Source organism: Mus pahari, chromosome 2, assembly GCF_900095145.1.
Source record: "Mus pahari chromosome 2, PAHARI_EIJ_v1.1, whole genome shotgun sequence".
Taxonomy (NCBI): domain Eukaryota; kingdom Metazoa; phylum Chordata; class Mammalia; order Rodentia; family Muridae; genus Mus; species Mus pahari.
Genome location: NC_034591.1, coordinates 49,656,794 through 49,674,875, shown reverse-complemented (window position 1 = coordinate 49,674,875; position 18,082 = coordinate 49,656,794). Strand labels below are relative to the sequence as shown.

General features: G+C 43.2%; 1 protein-coding gene across 4 annotated transcripts in view; it reads right to left on the bottom strand.

Moving 5' to 3' along the window:
- The window catches only part of Nrf1 (nuclear respiratory factor 1), a 64,652-nt gene that overhangs the window by 14,818 nt on the left and 31,752 nt on the right, over positions 1 to 18,082 (bottom strand). For 3 of the 4 annotated variants that reach the window (XM_021189467.1, XM_029534801.1, XM_021189474.2), the window contains exon 9: positions 12,769 to 12,893. The exons of the other annotated variant lie outside the window; for it this stretch is intronic. In XM_021189467.1, the coding sequence (XP_021045126.1) occupies positions 12,769 to 12,893 (125 nt within the window). The remainder of the gene's footprint in view (positions 1 to 12,768; positions 12,894 to 18,082) is intronic. 4 annotated transcript variants of the gene reach the window in all.

Genomic DNA, 18,082 nt, shown 5'->3' with positions numbered 1-18,082 from the left:
AGGGCTACACAGAGAAACCCTGTCTCGAAAAACAAAAACAAAAACAAAAAAAACTCAAAAGATTCCTAAAAAGCATCCAAGATATGGCAAGTTCAGACTAATGTCCCTGGGGATTACCTATACCAAGACATGGCCAATCTGTGTGCTAGCTAACACAGTGCCTATTGAGGGTGACTAAGGAACTACCTTTAAATTTCATTTCATTTGGATTAACTTTATTTAGCGTTTCAGGCTGGAGAGATGGCTCAGTGGTTAAGAGCACTGGTTACTCTTCCAGAGTTCAATTCCCAGCAACCACATGGTGGCTCACAACCATCTGTAATGGGATCCGATGCCCTCTTCTGGTGTGTCTGAGGACAGCTAAAGTATACTCATACGCAAACTTTTTTTTTTTTTCTTTCAAGATAGGGTTTCTCTGTGTAGCCCTGGCTGTTCTGGAACTCAGAAACCCGCCTGCCTCTGCCTCCCAAGTGCTGGGATTAAAGGTTTGCACCACCGCTGCCTGTTTTTTTCCCCCTGTGTGTGTTTTGTTTTGTTTGAATAAATCTTTTTTAAAGATTTATTTATTTATTATATATGTAAGTATACTGTAGCTATCTCCAGATGCCCAAGAAGAAGGCATCCAATTCCATCACAGATGGCTGTGAGCCACCATGTGGTTGCTGGGAACTGAACTTAGGACTGCTGGAAGAGCCGTCAGTGCTCTTAACCGCTGAGCCATTTCCCCAGACCCCTGCAATAAATCTTTAAAAAAAAAAAATCTAGAATTTCTAGTATGCCAATACCACATAAAAGATGTACATCAGTCACACAGACACACACAGACACCAGAAGGGTTGCCTTTGTTTGGATGGAAACTCAATCTGAAAATGGGTGCTTTGTGTTAGTCTGAAAAAAATTCCTGGACATTTCCTTATTTTATGTCACAATTCTTTCTTTTTCTATCCCAGACTACCAACTTATTTTAACACCCCCTAGTCCCTTAGGCCTCCAGGAAGCTGCACCAGCAACACAAGCATTATAGAGTGTAAGGTGTACCTACAGCACCACAGTGCTGAGCACTGTGGAGAAGCTAGGATTGCCCAGCAGTCAGAAGAGCTCTTGCTGGCTCTCGCTGAGCCAGTCTGATAGCACAGCCTTTGTTGCGTTGCTTGGAGCCAATGGCTCAGTTCCAATACTTAGACCCCTTCAGTGATTCTCAAATTCAATTGCTAGCTTGACAACAGCAAAGATTTTTTAAAAAATCAATTTCACTTTGAAAACCCTATTTAGGCTCTGAAAATCTCTAAATTAGGGCCCCTCTGATAATGAAGATTTGGTGTAATTATAATGTCACAGGCAATGGTGCTGACAAAGCAAAACCCGCATGTCTAGTTGCTTGGCCTTTGCTCTCAACCTGACCAACAGGAAGAGAAAAGCAGCTTTGTCGGGAGCAGATGTGTGGTGGGAGGCCCAGGAAAACAGATCTACTGAATGGAGCAGGTGCCACTTAGACATTCACTTTATCCACTCCAACCACAACCTCCCCTTCATTTGATACCCTGCTCCTGGCAGGAGATGGAGAGACCATCGCACAAAAAGGAAGCATGTTTATCCTGTTCATATTACTTCTTCTAGGCTGCTGCTGGGCTCTGCACATTTGCTCTTTATTAAGCAAATGGTATAGCTGGATGCGGGGAAGTGAATCCTGTATTTACACAGGTAACATGAGAGTCAGAAGGCCCCAAAGCATCCAGGCTGTCATGTGCATGTTATCTGAGTTAGTAACAGAATGCTGACATTCCTTCAAAATCCTAACAGAAGCACAAACTAAAAGATGAAAGAGGAAGGTCCTCTTTTACTCAAGACTTTTTTTTTTTTTTTTGGTTGTTTGAGACAGGGTTTCTCTGTGCAGCCCTGGCTGTCCTAGAACTCACTCTGTAGAGCAGGCTGGTCTTGAACTCAGAAATTCGCCTGCCTCTGCCTCCCAAGTGCTGGGATTAAAGGCGTGTGCCACCACGCCCGGCTCTCGAGACTTTTAAGAACTTTCTTTTCCCAAAGCTTGCCTTGTTATGATAATGTGCATCAAAAAAAAAAAAAAAAAAAAAGATAATGTGCATCCCTGTGTGAACAGAAGGGCCCTTTAACACGCCTAAGCCTGCAAGAATGTGGGAAACACCAACAAGTGTTTTCCAATAATGAATAGAACAGTTAAGAAATGACTCTAGTTAAATTTGTTCAACCTTCTCTAGATTTGGCATTTTAAAAAAATCTATTTGCTAGCCGGGCGTGGTGGTGCATGCCTTTAATCCCAGCACTTGGAAGGCAGAGGCAGGCGGGTTTCTGAGTTCGAGGCCAGCCTGGTCTACAGAGTGAGTTCCAGGACAGCCAGGACTGCACAGGGAAACACTATCTCGACCCCCCCCCCCAAAAAAAAAATATGTATATATTTGCAAGAGTGTTGACTTTAATGATAGGCACTGAGATTCTGATTTGGTTACAAGGAGCTGGAATCATGAGAAACTGTAGCCTGCCTTTCCTATACAGAGAGACCTGGGAACCAACGAAGAGGTCAATAATATACAGAAGTACATGTTGGTCTGAACGGCACTGGGGTACAGTGGTCAGTGACACCTACCTGCCAGATGATAAGGACTATCTTGAAGTCTCTGCTCAGAATGGACCTGGTCTATGGAATGACTCCCCACAAGCAGAGAATACCTGACCACTAAGAGCAGATGAGGCTCGTCAAGCTGGCTTGCTGGTGCATGCTAATTCCTTTTGTGATGTTGAGGACCAAATGGAAGGTATCTAGCTTTTTAATGGGGAACATCTAAGTACTACATTTGAAGGCCACAGCACAGCTCTGATGAGCCCTTAAAGACAAAATGTCCAATGGTTTAACATTTTCTAGGAAGCCCTCAGTGTCCACTTGTAGTCTCTCATCTTTAAGACAAAGATGAGAGTCAGTTTCTCTCTCCTTCTCCTTCTCTCCCCTTTCTTTACTTCCCCATCCCCCTATGTTCTAACACTTTCTAGCAGGGTCATCCCAGGCAGGTCCAAAACTTGCAATGTGGTTTTACTGGCATCACACTTCTGAGCCCCTGTCCCAGCCTCCACAGTGCTGGAATTACAAGTAGGATACCATGCCACACTAAAAGATATGCTAAGCCCCTATGTTGGGACAGGAGACCTTGCAAAAGGCACTGCTACTTCTGAAGGTGTCTCACACACTACCTTTGCAGGAGGCTAAGTAAGGAACTAGGGAAAGCTGTTGTAGAAACCTTCTAGCTGTGGGGCTGTATCTGAGTGACAGGAAGGCCTGGGACCTCTGGAGGATACGAACTTCCTGAAGTAGACGCTTGTTTCCTTCCCATTTCCTGTGAGGTTTTGTCTAATGATAACAGTTATTATTGGCAAAATGGTAAATGGCAGCTGAGTGCCCCTGACACTAACAGAGCATGACAAAACAGTTTCTGCTGCCCTTAATGTAATTGTTATATCCCCTGGATGGGAGAAAGTGATGTCAGGAAAACTGCTGCCTCCTACAGAGGCTACTGTGGATTTCAGAGTCATTCAGAATGGTGAAGGAGAGGCTTTGGGATCGAAGACTCCTTCGAACAGCCCCTTTCTCCTCTCAGGCCATCAAAAGGCAAGGAATGAGTAGCACCTACAAGGTGGTGCAATCTGGAATTCATATAGTAGCAATGGCTACTTTCAGACTCCTGACCTTCCAGGTTTTCCATGCTTGGTTCTGAGTACCCTGGCTTCAGATCTGTACCCACAAGGAAAAACCTGCACTTGTATGAGGAGTCTAAGAGGAAATATGCTAGTGGTATGTGTGGTGAATAACAGGCGGGGAAGGGGGTCTAGGTGTCGCCACTGCCTCCTGTCTCAGGGTTTCCACTCAGGACTCTGCTGTCCTTGAAAGCCCTCCTGCCTTGCTGTTTACAGTGTGTAGCTTCATCTAGTCACATGGGTGGCTCTTCATCAAAGCCATGATGTGTAAGAGCTGAGGAGGCCTTGGTATTTTGCTATGCATAGTATCCAAAAGAAACTCCTCCAGTGACGGCAATGTGCCACTGCATTTATTGTAGACTTACAGGCTGCTCTAGGTACATGCTTTTATTTGAACTTAATGGTGAAGACACTATGATTAAAGATCCAGGATATCAGACCACAGGTGACCATTTACAACTTCAAATACGATTACCGTTACTGAGTAAATGTCTTAAATTTTAATTATAATTTACTTTCATTTAAATGGCTACCTATAGAAATCAGCTACCACATTGGATAGTATATTTTTAATTATCTTTTTTTGTTTGTTTTTAAGAGACACTCAGTACACTGTTCAACCTGACCCTAAATACTTGGGATTATGTGACCCTTCACCTCAGAGTCTGCTTCTGCTCCTGACTGGGTCAGTGAAGTTCTAGATATTATGTACTTATTTGTCTCTGCTAAGATTTTTTTTTGTTTGTTTGTTGTTTTTGTGATTCTTGTAGCAAAATAAAAGTGGCTCTTTCTCTGATGAGGCTTATGGGCAAATCTCCTCAGTTTAAAGAGTCTCCTCCTTAGAGAAAGTACCCAAGGAGCTAAAGGGGTCGGTCGGCAACCCTATAAGAGGAACAACAATATGAACTAACCAGTACCCCCAGAGCTGTGTCTCTAGCTGCATATATAGCAGAAGATGGCCTAGTCGGCCATCAATGGGAGGAGAGGCCCTTGGTATTGTGAAGACCGTATGCCCCAGTACAGGGGGGGTAGGGGGCTTTGGGGATCGCATTTGAAATGTAAATGAAGAAAATATCCAATAAAAAAAGAGAATCTTCAAAAAAAAAAAAAAAGTCTCCTCCCTAGTTGACTCAAGTGGGGAAACCTGTGTGCAAGCCAGCTGGCATCTTGGCAGGCGATGGAGGCCACAGTGGCTGTACTCTCCTGCTGCAGGCACTGCCAGGTTCCAGAGCAGCAGCCAGCTGAGGCTTATCTCAGGCCCCATTCACGTGCCTGCCTCCATTTTCTTTCTGAGTCACAGCACCGCATCTCACCTCACGTCTCATCTCATACAAGGAGACCTTAGCCGGTGTGTGCAGGTGCACTGTGATCCCACAGTGGAAAAGCTGCATTAGGAATGGATCTGTACTGGCTTTCTCTTGCAGAACAGATGGTGACCTGGCTTGGTCTGACTGACATCCCAGGGCCTTTACTCTTAGACATCACCAATGGGGCCAGTGGAAAAGAGGGAAGCCCACAGCAACTACAGTGATACTCTGTGGGGCCTTGAGGATAAGGCGGTAGCATGCAAATGCTGGGATTTAAAACACAGGAGATACTTGCTTAGGGGCTGCTGCAAGGCTAGTGTACAGCATTTGTCACATTTGGATCAGGTAGGAACTGTATATAAAATATAATTTCACTTTTTTTCTTTGAGACAGAATCTCTCTGTTTAGTCCTAACTGTCTTAGAATTCAGTATGTAGACCAAGCTGGCTTCTGACTTGTGGAGCATCTTGCCTCTGGCTCCTGAGTGCTGGGATTAAAGGGATGTGCTACCACATCAGGCTAAATTCTAATTTTTCTTTACTACTAGTTTGCGTGTATGCACACATAGGAGGCCAGCGTACAACTTTAGGGTGCCTACTGTCTCCTCTGAGTGATCAGGAGATGGAACACAGGTTGTCAGGATTGCACAGGAAGTGCCTTTACTCACTGAGCCATCTCATCAGCCCCCAAATGTATTCTTTTTCAATTTCTTTATTTAAATCAAAAAGTAATCACAAAATAAGCACAAAGGAACAACATGTTAGGAACAACCCAAAGGAGGTGGTGCTTCAAGCAATGCCACCTTGTATTGCCTTCGATCAAGGATGCAGAGAGGGCTTCTGACCCTTCTCAACTGTGTGGTGTCTGGATCTGTTCTAAGGATGAAAAACATGGCCTACACTAGTACTGTGAGCTCTGTTCTTCTTGACCCAGTGAGTAAAGTGTGGAGACACCATTCCACTGACAATCTATCGATGTACCTCGGACTCTGCTAAGCCCTGGACAGGAACCATTTTGTTCCATGCTTAACCACCATATGAACAAAGACCAACCATTATCCTAACGGTACAGTTAAGGACTAGGGAGGTTAACCTTCTGCCCCCATGTTGTTAGTGGTAACAGTATCAGAGCACTTAGCTCACAGATCTGTCCATCTTCCTCAACCTGGTTACTCTAAGTACCATATGAGATGCAGAGTTAAACGACCCTTGCTATGCACTCACAATCACAGCTTGTCATGCAGCAATGCACATATACACTCTACTACTGAACTGATCCCTAGCCCCTGCCGCCTTTTGCAGCAGAGGTTCAATCTGTGTGTGTATGTGCGAGAGAGAGAGAGAGAGAGAGAGAGAGAGAGAGAGAGAGAGAGAGAGAGANAGAGAGAGAGAGAGAGAGAGAGAGAGAGAGAGAGAGAGGGAGAGAGAGAGAGAGAGATTACAGACTTCATATTGAAGATATTCTAATGCTCTTCTAATCCACATGAAGGAGGCTTAGAGGCAGGCCTTAGAACCCTCTTTAATGAGGTGAGTTGGAATGTACTTTCCACCTTCTCCTGTGAAGATGTCACCCAACAGCCCTGCTCCTTTCTCAGAGCCTCCTGCATGTTCTGACTCATCTTTTCTGTTAACCTTCTTGCTAAGATAACTGATCAGTTTTCCTTTTCTGTCCTTTTCTTTCTGCTCTAGTTTCTGTACATGCCACACAATCAATCTAGCCCTGAACCACATTCTCAAGCCTTAAAGATCAAACTTGAGAGGTATTTTAATAGCAAGAGTTTTTTTAAGGACCACAGTGATGCGTGCCTTAATCACCACTGAGTGAATTTGAGGCTACCCTGATCTACACAGTCAGTTCCAGGATAACCAGGCTATGTAGAAAAACCCTATCTCAAAACAAAACAATACAAAGAAACAAACATAAAGGAAGCGAGGTGTCAGAAAATTCAAGGTCATGCTAAGTGAGGAAAGGACAGGAGGAGCTGTTTCCTACAGGCTTGGAAACCTTTGCTTTGGTTCGGCAGCAGGACAGGCAGTAAACAGACTTATGTCTGTAGTACAGCAGGCCTATGGAGGCGGAAAACTGCTGCCGGGGCCAGGCAGGCAGAGCAGGCAGTGGCCCAGAGGTGAATGGGAGCAGCCTTCTATACAGGCACTGTCAGTGCCCATGCTGGCCGACGGGGTTAGTGTTGACAGTCCTTCAGCCCACTTCCCTCCACTCAGGTCTAGAGGGAAGACGGAGGACAACACAGGCAGTGCTGCTAAGAGGTCTGCAGCAATCAAGTAAAAACTAAGGTCCATTTCTCTAAGGGAACTTCAAATCTACAGTAAAACTCACTCTTTAGAATTTTGACTATTGAGCCGGGCGTGGTAGCAAATGCCTTTAATCCCAGCACTTGCGAGGCAGAGGCAGGCGGATTTCTGAGTTCAAGGCCAGTCTGGTCTACAAAGTGAGTTCCAGGACAGCCAGGGCTATACAGAAAAACCCTGTCTCAAGAAACCAGAAAAAATAAAATAAAAAAAAAAGAATTTTGACTATTTTCTTTCATCCAAATTTAAAAATTGGTCTTTTAATTGATTGATAATTCCAAATACTGTAATATAAACAGAGGGAAAATACCAACTTATTTCTACCTAATACAGTTCACTAAAATAAATTTCAGATATTTTATAATATTAAAAAAAAACATGACTATATTAGGCTAGGCTGGGCTATATGAGACCCTATCTCAAAAAAAATAAAAAAGCAAAAACCAAAACAAACAAACAAACAAAAACAATCTAACAACTAGAAAAAGACAGGGATAACATGCACCTTTAATCTCAACTTTTGGCCGAGGTGGTGGAACTCTGAGTTCAAGGCCAATCTGGTCTACAGAATGACTTCTAGGACCCCAAGAGATACAACAGAGAAACCCTGTCTTGGAAAACCAAGACCAAAACCCCCATTACACAAACCCCTAAAGACCATATTAGAACTGGAGGAAAACATAGTCCGACACTTAGAAAAGACCACTGAAGCTACAAGTGGTGGCACATACCTTTAGTCCCAGAATTTGGGAGGCAGAGGCAGGTGGATCTCTGAGTTCAAGGCCAGCCTGGTCTATTCAGTGAGTTCTGGGATATTCAGGGCTACACAGAGAAATCTAGTCTTGGGAAACAAAACAACAACAACAACAAAAACCCAACCAACCAACCAAAACAAAAGACAAAACAAAGAAAGAAAGAAAAAAGAAGAAAAGACCCACTGAGCATAAATGCCCAGACACAGAGGCAGACCAGTTATGTCAGCACTTGGGAGACTGAGGCAGGAGCATCATGATTTTGACACCAGCCTGGAAAACCAAAACTCTTTCTCAAAACAAAAATAACAACAAAAGCAAAAATACTTTGAACACAAAAACAAACAAAAAGAATCAAGCTTTTCCAAGTTAACAGAAGGGTGAAGACACACAACGTACATATCTACGACAAAGAGTATTACTAGGACAAATAACAGGCAAAACATTCATCCCCGTCAAACCACAAACGCACAAATGTGGGTAAGACGCTAGCTGGCTGCAGTGGCTAACTCCTGCCTGTGTGTGGCCCAGCAATTTAAGGTCATGCTGTGGGAGGACTGCCTTTGAGTTTGAGCCTAGCCTGGACTACATAATGAGCCCATCTCAAAAACAAAACAAACAAAATAATGAAAAAGGTGAACACAGGCATTATTAATATTGAAATGCAAATTAAGACAGAACTTATTACCTGTCATAAAACAGATAAAAAATAAAATCATGTTAATATTCAATATAAAGAAGCAGGTTGTCCCAGTGGGAGAGCAATCAAGCACAGGATATGTGATGCCACATAAATAAATAAATAAATAAATAAATAAATAAATAAATAAATAAATAATGAATAAAGCTGTGCAAAGTCTTGTGCAAATATAAACAGTACCATTTTATTGTTTTAAAAAACCTATTGTCCGGCATGGTGGTGCAAGCCTTTAATCCCAGCACTTGGGAAGCAGAGGCAGGCAGATTTCTGAGTTCAAGGCCAGCCTGGTCTACAGAATGAGTTCCAGGACAGCCAGGGCTACACAGAGAAACTCTGTCTTGAAAAACTAAAAACCAAACCAAACCAACCAAACAAAAATAAAAACCCCATCAATAAGCTAAGTTACTAATAACAGGAGGCTCTCTCAATTATGGACAATAAGATGAAATATTACCAAGCATTATAAAAATGGCCTTTTCAAAAGTTATTTAATGGCATGAAAATGGTTAAGATACTGCAAAAAGAGTTACAAAGTAATACTGATAATACAACCCTATTGAGTTTGAAAATACTTTTTTTTTTTTTTTGACAAACAGAAAGAAAAGGCCAGATTGAAAAACAACAACAAAAACCCTCCAAACATCAACATTCAATCAAGGCAAACCCAAAAATATTGCCTCCTGCAAAGCAAACAAAGAGAAAATAAAAGCAAAGGCTGAAGCAAAGGCCCCTTTGTCATTTGTTTCCCTTCCAGATCTAGGAAGAGGGTCGGTCAGCAGCTCTCGGGAGAAGCACGGGTGCCTAGCAACACTCATCTGTTTAGCTCGGCCTCATCTTGTTTTTAGGAAGAAAAGATACCCACACGAATCCATAATATTTCTGACATAAAAGCAGGGGCTGCCTGAGGTAGCAGGAGCCAACAGAATCTTTTCATTATTTTTGCTGTAAAATAGGAAAGAGGGGAAAAGGTCTATAAAGCTCTCTCCCACAGGAGTGCCTGTATCCTCTGGTCTTGGAGACCATGAGTCCTGGATGCACAGGGGATCCGGGGCCTAGCAGACAAGACGATGGTAGAGAAAAGGGAAATGAACAGTCTAAAGTGTGTAGCCTCATAGAATTTAAACCGAATGAAGTCATACTAGGGCTCTACCTTCTGTCATGTAGAGATGAAAGTGGTGCCCAGAAAAGCAGGGGATGTCTCCTGGGACTGGTGAGGACAGCCCCATCACCCCAGTAAGGATCATCACCACTGTCTACAGGATACCCTAACCTACCGCCTGTGGTTACTTTACTCTGTCAAATTCTGTGGCCAATCAATTCCAGCTACTCTGCTCCACTAACTCTCCTCTTCAGGTCAGAAATCACATCTGAATCGCTCTGAGATCTTTTTTTTGCACTGTTCTGGATTCTGTGATGCATTTCCCCCAAGAAGTGTCCATTTCTAAGTTAGTCCTACTCTTATTCTACCATCATTAGATTCTTGCTGATAATAAACTTTTTGATTTAAAAACAAAAGAGATCTTGTTGGTTTACTGGCAAATGCTTGAAGTTTCTCATTACACGGTGACAGGATCTGGATAAATGAAGAGAGCCCGGCTGGTCAGGCCAGCTACCATTAGCTGGGTGAGGGAGAACGCCCAGCTCCAACCCACGGTGAACCTTATAGCACTCTGGGCGAGGATGTCAGTACAGAAGGAATGCCAGAGTAACCTGGATCATCTCCACACTAGACTGTCTGGATTCCCAAGAACAGATAAAAAATGACAGGCTTTTGCCTAGAACCACCGAGATGTGGTCCAAGGCACTCATCTAGTTGCATAGAGAACCCACAGTAAGAAAAGGGCAAGTCCAAGTCAAAAACCCCGAATTTGGCACACACTAATTTGCTTGCGAGACTAATAACTTTTTAATTTTTTTTTAAGCTTTATTTTTATTTATTTATTTATTTTTTCCGAGACAGGGTTTCTCTGTATAGTCCTGGCTGTCCTCGAACTCAGAAATCCGCCTGCCTCTGCCTCCCAAGTGCTGGGATTAAAGGCATGCGCCACCACGCCCGGCTTTAAACTTTATTTTTAAGACTAAGTTCTTCCCATATTGGCCAGGGTAGTCTCTAACTCATGAGTGTGCGTGACCCTCCATTCTCAGCCATCTGAGTAGTGGAGCTACAGGCATGTGTCACGAGGCTTGGCTGGAACTGTGGGCTCTTGGATACAGATTACAAATGTTCTTTTATCAAGAATACAGCCAGCAACATGGAAACTACTAAAGAGGAGGCAGCTTCTAGCACTAGACAGGAGAGAATGTGATTCAACTGTATTATATGGCCCAGCAAGCCTATTTGGCTGGATAGCCCGAGCATCTTTAGACATCAGTATAAATTTGTCATTCTGAAAAGGTAAGGCTGGGGAGGAGCTAGAACCCTAAAGCAGCCAGTTCTCTCTCAGATGTATAAAGCCTATCAGAATGGGTAATCTCCCACGAAACCCACATGGTAAGTGTCTTATCAGTTCCACTGAGTGTGATAACTGTAGTTCACGAGGACATGTGGCCAGAGAGCCTGCCTTCCCCTCTGTAAGGAGATGAGAGTGCAGATGAGGACGAGCAAAGGTAAAGCAAGAGGCAGGGTCCTAGTCACAGAAGGAACTGTTTCTTAAGTCCCTCCATGGCCCACCGTGTCCTTTACCCTGCAGTGTTCTGGCTAAAACCAACACTATCTCCGTTCAGGCTAGTGTAAGGAAGAAAGCCCCCAGTCTCAGAAAAAACAGCCAGTGGTTGTAGTATGTAATTTGTTCTCTTTTTTGGAAACAATTCTCAGAAATGACAGTAGCTAGTAGTCCCTACATTGCTCTCTCCTAGAACAGAAAAACCTTTTCCTACTGTAAAGGACACTTTGTGGCTCCCCCCAAAGGCTTTCCTGACTTGCAGAGTATTTAGTTCTTATGGGCTGACCATAAAACCAAAGAAACAGTGCTAGAAACTTAAGCCTCCTTCCCCGCACCTCCACCCTGCTCTCTTTATTCTGAGATAGTCTTACTATGTAGTTCTCAGAGAATGGCCTGCCCTGCCTTCCCAGTGCTGGGATTAAAGGCATGTGCCACTACACTCAGCTGAAACTTCTCTTAGTGACATTTAATGCCACTAAGGAACTGTCTGCCTAGATAAAAAGATGTTATCTATTTACCCTTTTGCCAGGACTTTTAAACACCAATCTCTCGCATTCCACAGAGAAGTGGTCCTGCTAGGCACAGACAGTGTCACAGGTCAGGCTGCTCCCTTCTGACCCAGTCTTCTGAGACATCCCCGGGAGCCCACTCACTCCAGAGCCTGCTCAAGTAGATCCAAAGAGCTGGGTTGGAGCCATAAGTTTTTGCCACCGCACTTCTATGAACTTTACCCTTTTTGTTTATCCCAGATTGTCACCAATATCCAGGAAGTCAAAGAGCTGGGAAAGAAGGGCAGGGTGGTGGCAAGTCACTGTCTAAACCCAGATGGCCTTAGTAAGGCCACATAGAGCACAGAGGACTGACCAGAAAAGTGCTTTCATCATAGCCTATTGCATATCCTGGGTCAGGTGACATGCTGTGCCTTTTGGCCTGAGTTGGTGCATTGCATCCACCCATGGGAGTCTCTACTACAGTCAAGATCAACAACTTACCCTACCCCATAGGACAGTAAAGGAAGGAAATGCTCCAAAGCAAATTCTTAAGTATGCCTTAGCACGTCTCATTTTAGCAAAATAGCTAATTTTAAAAAATACTCCAATTAAGTAGTCATTATTATAGCATTTTCCTTCAGGGAATCTCAAGAATCCTATTAGTAAAAGGATCGGGGCCCCCTAGATTTTCCTAGGCATTAATTGCTTACCTATGAAGAAAAACTCGAACCAAGCTGAATGTCTTTCTAACGGGTTTGTTGCCAGCTATATCAGGAAGGTTTAAGTGGAAACAGGGAATACATTCAATAAAATATTCATGATCTCTTACCATTAGCATCTTGGACTCCAGTAAGTGCTCCAACGGCTGCTGCGGTTTCCCCAGACAGGACTATCTGTCCCCCGCCTTGTAAGGTGGCTTCAGCCAGAGTGGCGACAGCATGGGCGGCAGCTTCGCTGTGGGTACAGAGATAGGACAGGGGTATATGCAAGGTGAGTCGAGGCACAACACTGTCTTCCCTAGGCTCTTCGGGCTCCATGGGTGCTAGTCACCAGGGCTAAGGGTAAGAGTAATTTCAGTGATTATAAACAGCTAGAAGAATCTCAAGTCATACATATTTCCTAAAGCTACTGAGGACAGAAGATGCTCATTATCAGTCTTCCTTATTGATACCAATGGTACAAGCACAAGCTCTGATCCATGTTCACACAAAACCATTTTGGCTGATAATCACAATGTTTCCTTTTCTGCTTATGACAACAAAAGGCAGACCATTACAAGCTACCCAGCTCCTCCTCTTGCTTCACTTATATGCAGACATCACTACACATGGAGTCTTAGCATTTAAAATCATTACCATAAGACCAAGCTTCTTGCCTCCTAAGTTCAAGGAAACCATGACCTCCCTTTCCTACAAGGCCAACACTGCACAGAGCAGAGACATCTGCTGAAAGGGAGCTCATGGTTCTACTAGTTTGGGAACCAGTTTTCCTTCTCCTTGCTATCTGCTTTTACTATATAAATAATCATCCATTTTTCTTGACTCTATAATGTCATGCCCTCTAAGACATACTATTATTTTTTCATTTAAACCACTTAATAAGACATATTATTATTTAATTTTTATCTTATATTTTAAGGAAGAAAATTCCTAAAGAAGACTAAAATTTGCCATGTAAATTTCAGTGATTTTAAAAACAAAACAAACAGGCCAGAGGAATTTCAGAATCTCCACTACGAAGATGGAGCTATCAGCTGACAAACTGGGGTTCCTGAGGGAGTATCAGAATTGACTATGCAGGCTTTGCACATTCATATTACCCTCTTGCACCCCAGGCTCTAGTGGAGACTGGTGAGGGAATAGGGACTGGCTGGTAGACAAGTCACTGAGCAGGCCGTACCAAAGCATACCTTATTACATATAATTCTTTCATCGGAGAAGCTCAGCAGATAAAGCAAGGGTACAGTAATGCCAGGCCAGACAGACAGAACTAATCTGCTTTGCTTTTAAGCCCTGCCCCCTATGTAAAATGAATATGAACACACACACACACACACACACACACAAAGAGAACCTTGCAGGATTTAAATTCTCAGAAATACTACCTATCACATATCAAACAAATAAGCAGAATCATACTGAAATTTTGTTTTGCAGAGCTAGAGACCAAAGCCAGTACACACTAGGGCATCCCTCAGAAGTATGGATGGAGCAGGCATCACTTAGAAGATGAGAAAACAGGGCTATTCTTGAAACAAAGGAGATCCTTTGGTAAACTCTGTGCTTTATACAGAAAAACTGTGAATCTCAGGATAAACTAAAGAGTTGGTAAGAACATTACATCAGACAGCCCAAAAAGCTGTAAGTGGATCCTGTCTTTAACTGGAATTACTTGGAAGAAGGCTGAGGCAGAAGGAATACTCAAAGTTTGAAGCTTACTGGGTCTTGTTCTGGGTTAGTTAGAGTGGTTAGAGTTGTATCTGGGGCCTATAATCCTAGTTATTTAGCAGGCTAAGCAGGAGGAATATACAAATTATGAACTACGGAGTAAGTTCAAGGCCAGCCCTGGCACCACTGTGACACCTTGTCACAAAATTAAAACTTAAAAATACTGAGAATATATACAGCTCACAGGGAGAGCATGTACCTAGCACGTGTGAGGTCCTAAGTTCAACTCTTGATACCAAGGGGAAATCTTTACTTTACGGGCTGGAGAGCTGGCTCAGTGGTTAAGAGCACTGGCTGCTCTTGCAAAGGACTCAGGTTAGATTCCAACACCCATGTGGTGGCTCACAACCATCTGTAATTCCAGTTCCAGGAATCTGAAGCTCTCTTCTGACTCCCAATGGAACCAGGCATACATTCGGCATACACACATATGTACATGTATATATACTTATACATATAAAATAAACATTAAAAAATTCATTATTTAAAACTATAAATACTAATTAAAATACTACCACTTTGTAAATTTTAGTCACAATCCAATTTCACACCAGAACAGATTCCAACACTGCATGTGTACTGGCCAGTGATCCACCCCGCCCCTCTTTCAAAGGCACTGGCCTGGAGCTCACCCATGAGGCTAGGCTGGCAGTCAGTGAGCCCCAGGGATCTGCTGTCTCTACCTCCCCAGCACTGCTGAGTTACAAAAGCCAACCACCACACCCTGTGGCTGGGGATAGGAATCAAATACGGCACTGCCCTCTCCCACTTCCTAACACTTTACTACGATATCTCCACATCTCTCATCAACTTTTGTAGATGTCCAATATTTTTTGTTTGTTTCGAGACAGGGTTTCTGTGTAACCCTGACTGCCTTGGAACCCACTCTGTAGGTCCAGGATGGCCTCAAACTCAGTGATCCACCTGCTTCTGCCTCCCTAGTGTTGGGATTAAGTATATGTCTAATTTTAATCTACAAGAAAGAGTGCAGTCCTTACCTACTATAGGTAAGGACATTCTGATCTACATTATCCATCCCTTCTTACTGCACCAATGTCAATTTATATACTAAAACAACATATTATATATATAAAATAAATACATATTTATTATTATACACTATATTAATATACATTCATATCCATAATATAGTCACTGATATAATCTATATCAGTTACATGTATATATTAATATAAACTAAAAATGTCTTTATAAAAAGGGGGTGGATCTTTGGTCACTATATTAATATATGGTATATATTATTATATATAATATATTAATAATAGCTCTAATAATTTTTTTAGCTTGAAGAAGAGTATAAGAATATTTTAAAATGCCACAATGCTTTCTAGATATGTGTATCGGTATATCAGTCAATTAAAAAAAAAAGAATGAACTTTATTTTAAAATATAGTTCATTTTCCTTCCTTCCTCCTGCCCCTTTTTGTGTTTGTTTGAGCCTGCATGATCTGCAGATTCTAGCCAATCAAGTTCTGATAAGGGCAGGTACCATCATGCTCTGCTTTGCTTCTTTTTAAAGCAGTGTCCACAGTTAAAGAAAGGCACCTTATAAGCTCTCTGGAAAGAAATACCAGGCAGGCACCAGTTCCTTACAGTGCTGAGTGGAAGCAGTGTGGTCAGCAGACACACAAATGCTCTATTTACAAAACAATGCAAAGTAGATTTTTCCTAAGGTCAATACAGGCCAAGTGTTCAACAGAGTTCAAACCTCTCCTATGCATCTATCTCTCCGCAGAGCTGCACTGGGGGGCTTGAGTCGGATCTCTGAGGGTCTGGTTAATAGGGACTCTAAGTGCAGAAGATCCTAGCCAGGGAGGCACAGTTGCCTCCTCATCCTGCTGCTTGTGTAGATGAAGAGATGCTTGGTTTGCTTGGAGTTTTGGTTTTGTTTTGCTCTGTGTGAGTGTGTGTGTGTGTGTGTGCGCGCGCATGTGTGTGTGATGTTCTCCTTATTTGTTCACTATGATTCCTTTCCTGCCTCCTTCCTAAAAGTGCCAGTTTATTCTTTATTTTATACATTAAAATGAACACCAATTTCAGTTTCTAATACTGATAACTCTAGATTGTTAGAGCCCCTTTAGATTCATTACAAAGCCAGGGTGGGCTAAAAGGCTGTGCAGCTCTGGGTCCTGTTCGGACTTGCTGTAAAAACTCTTTTAACAGCATAGTTGAAAAACAGGTCTGTCCTGCAGCTGTCCCCACTTCCCCTCTAGTGGATGAAGGAACCCTACTCCCCCTTAGGCCCCGTCCATCTGCCTTTCCCCACAGCTCGCTTCTCCTTCCTCACCCCGCACTCCCATCTGCTGTTTATAGTGCGGCAGAGGTGCAGGTGTTATTAAGAACCATGCTTGTTCCAGCTGTACCTGAAACAGACTCGGGCAGATTATGGAATCACCTTGTTACCACAGGAACAACCAGCAGCATTCTCTGGATTGTTCATCAAGAGGATTTCCAACAATGAATTTTGAGGGGGATAAAGGGATCCCCTATATCTCAAGTACACTGACTCAGTAAGGGGTTGATAGACCCAACCCTCCTGACAGAGCATTCACCTGTGGGTTACAGCTTGCTGTGCTGCTGGGCTTGGCTTCTGGCGGAAGTGGCAACACATCACCCCAGGACTCACTGGGGCATTGGACTGATTGCAAACAGATTTCAACATCTCTTTTCTGCTCCTTCAAGCCACAGTGACCCCCACTTTCCTTTCTGGAGTAAACACTGCAGCTGCATCTTAGTTCTGTTAACAAGCCCTCAGGGATACCATTATGCTCACTGCCTTTAGAAATAAACTTGATCCTCACAGCGAAGGGAGCCAGAATATGCCTCAGATTTTCCACTATGTGCAGGGTTCCCAGGACACCACACTTCACTGGGAGTCAAGGTGTTGGCTGCAAGGTTCTGGTTTTGTTGGTCTTTAGTGATAGCTTACTTTACTTCAGACCCAAAGTAATAGTAAGGGAACACCAGGCCAAAGGCAGGGGGGGTTCCCTCCAAGCTTTTAGAAGTTTATCTGAGTACCTTGAAGGAAGGAGTAGAAGATGACCAACCTCTAGAGAACACTTACATTTCCACGATTCTGCAAAGCACACATCAGTGGCCGTAGGACACGTTAACTCTTAAGAGGACAAGAGTGAGTGCATGCCTGAGTCTCAGTCTTAAGAGTCTGACCAACCATGTCTAAGTCAGGACTTCCTTCAAATCAAGGACTTTCAAACCTTTAACAAAGCATATCTGGGCTCTGGTTTGCCTTGTCCTAACTGGCTTTATACTTATATCCCACTAAAATCAATTCTGATAGACAAATCTTAAAACACAACCTAAATCCAGGGCCTCACACAGGTCAGACTCCCCCACTGATCTCGGTCTTTAGGCCCTTGCAGTATAACTTAAATACCATGAGCATGGTGGCTCACACCTATAATCCCAGTACTCCAGAGACTTTAAGACACGTGTTCAAGGCCAGCCTGGGACACAGAGTGAGTTCTAGATCAACCTAGGGTATAGAGTGAGATTCCCTGGAAAGAAAGAGGTGGGGGAGAGGGGGCTGAAGAGGGAGGAAGGCAGGGACAGGGAAAAACGAAGGAAGGAAAGGCAGCCTGGTCTACAAATTGAGTTCCAGGACAGCCAGGGCTATACAAAGAAACCCTGTCTCGAAAAACCAAAAAAAAAAAAAAA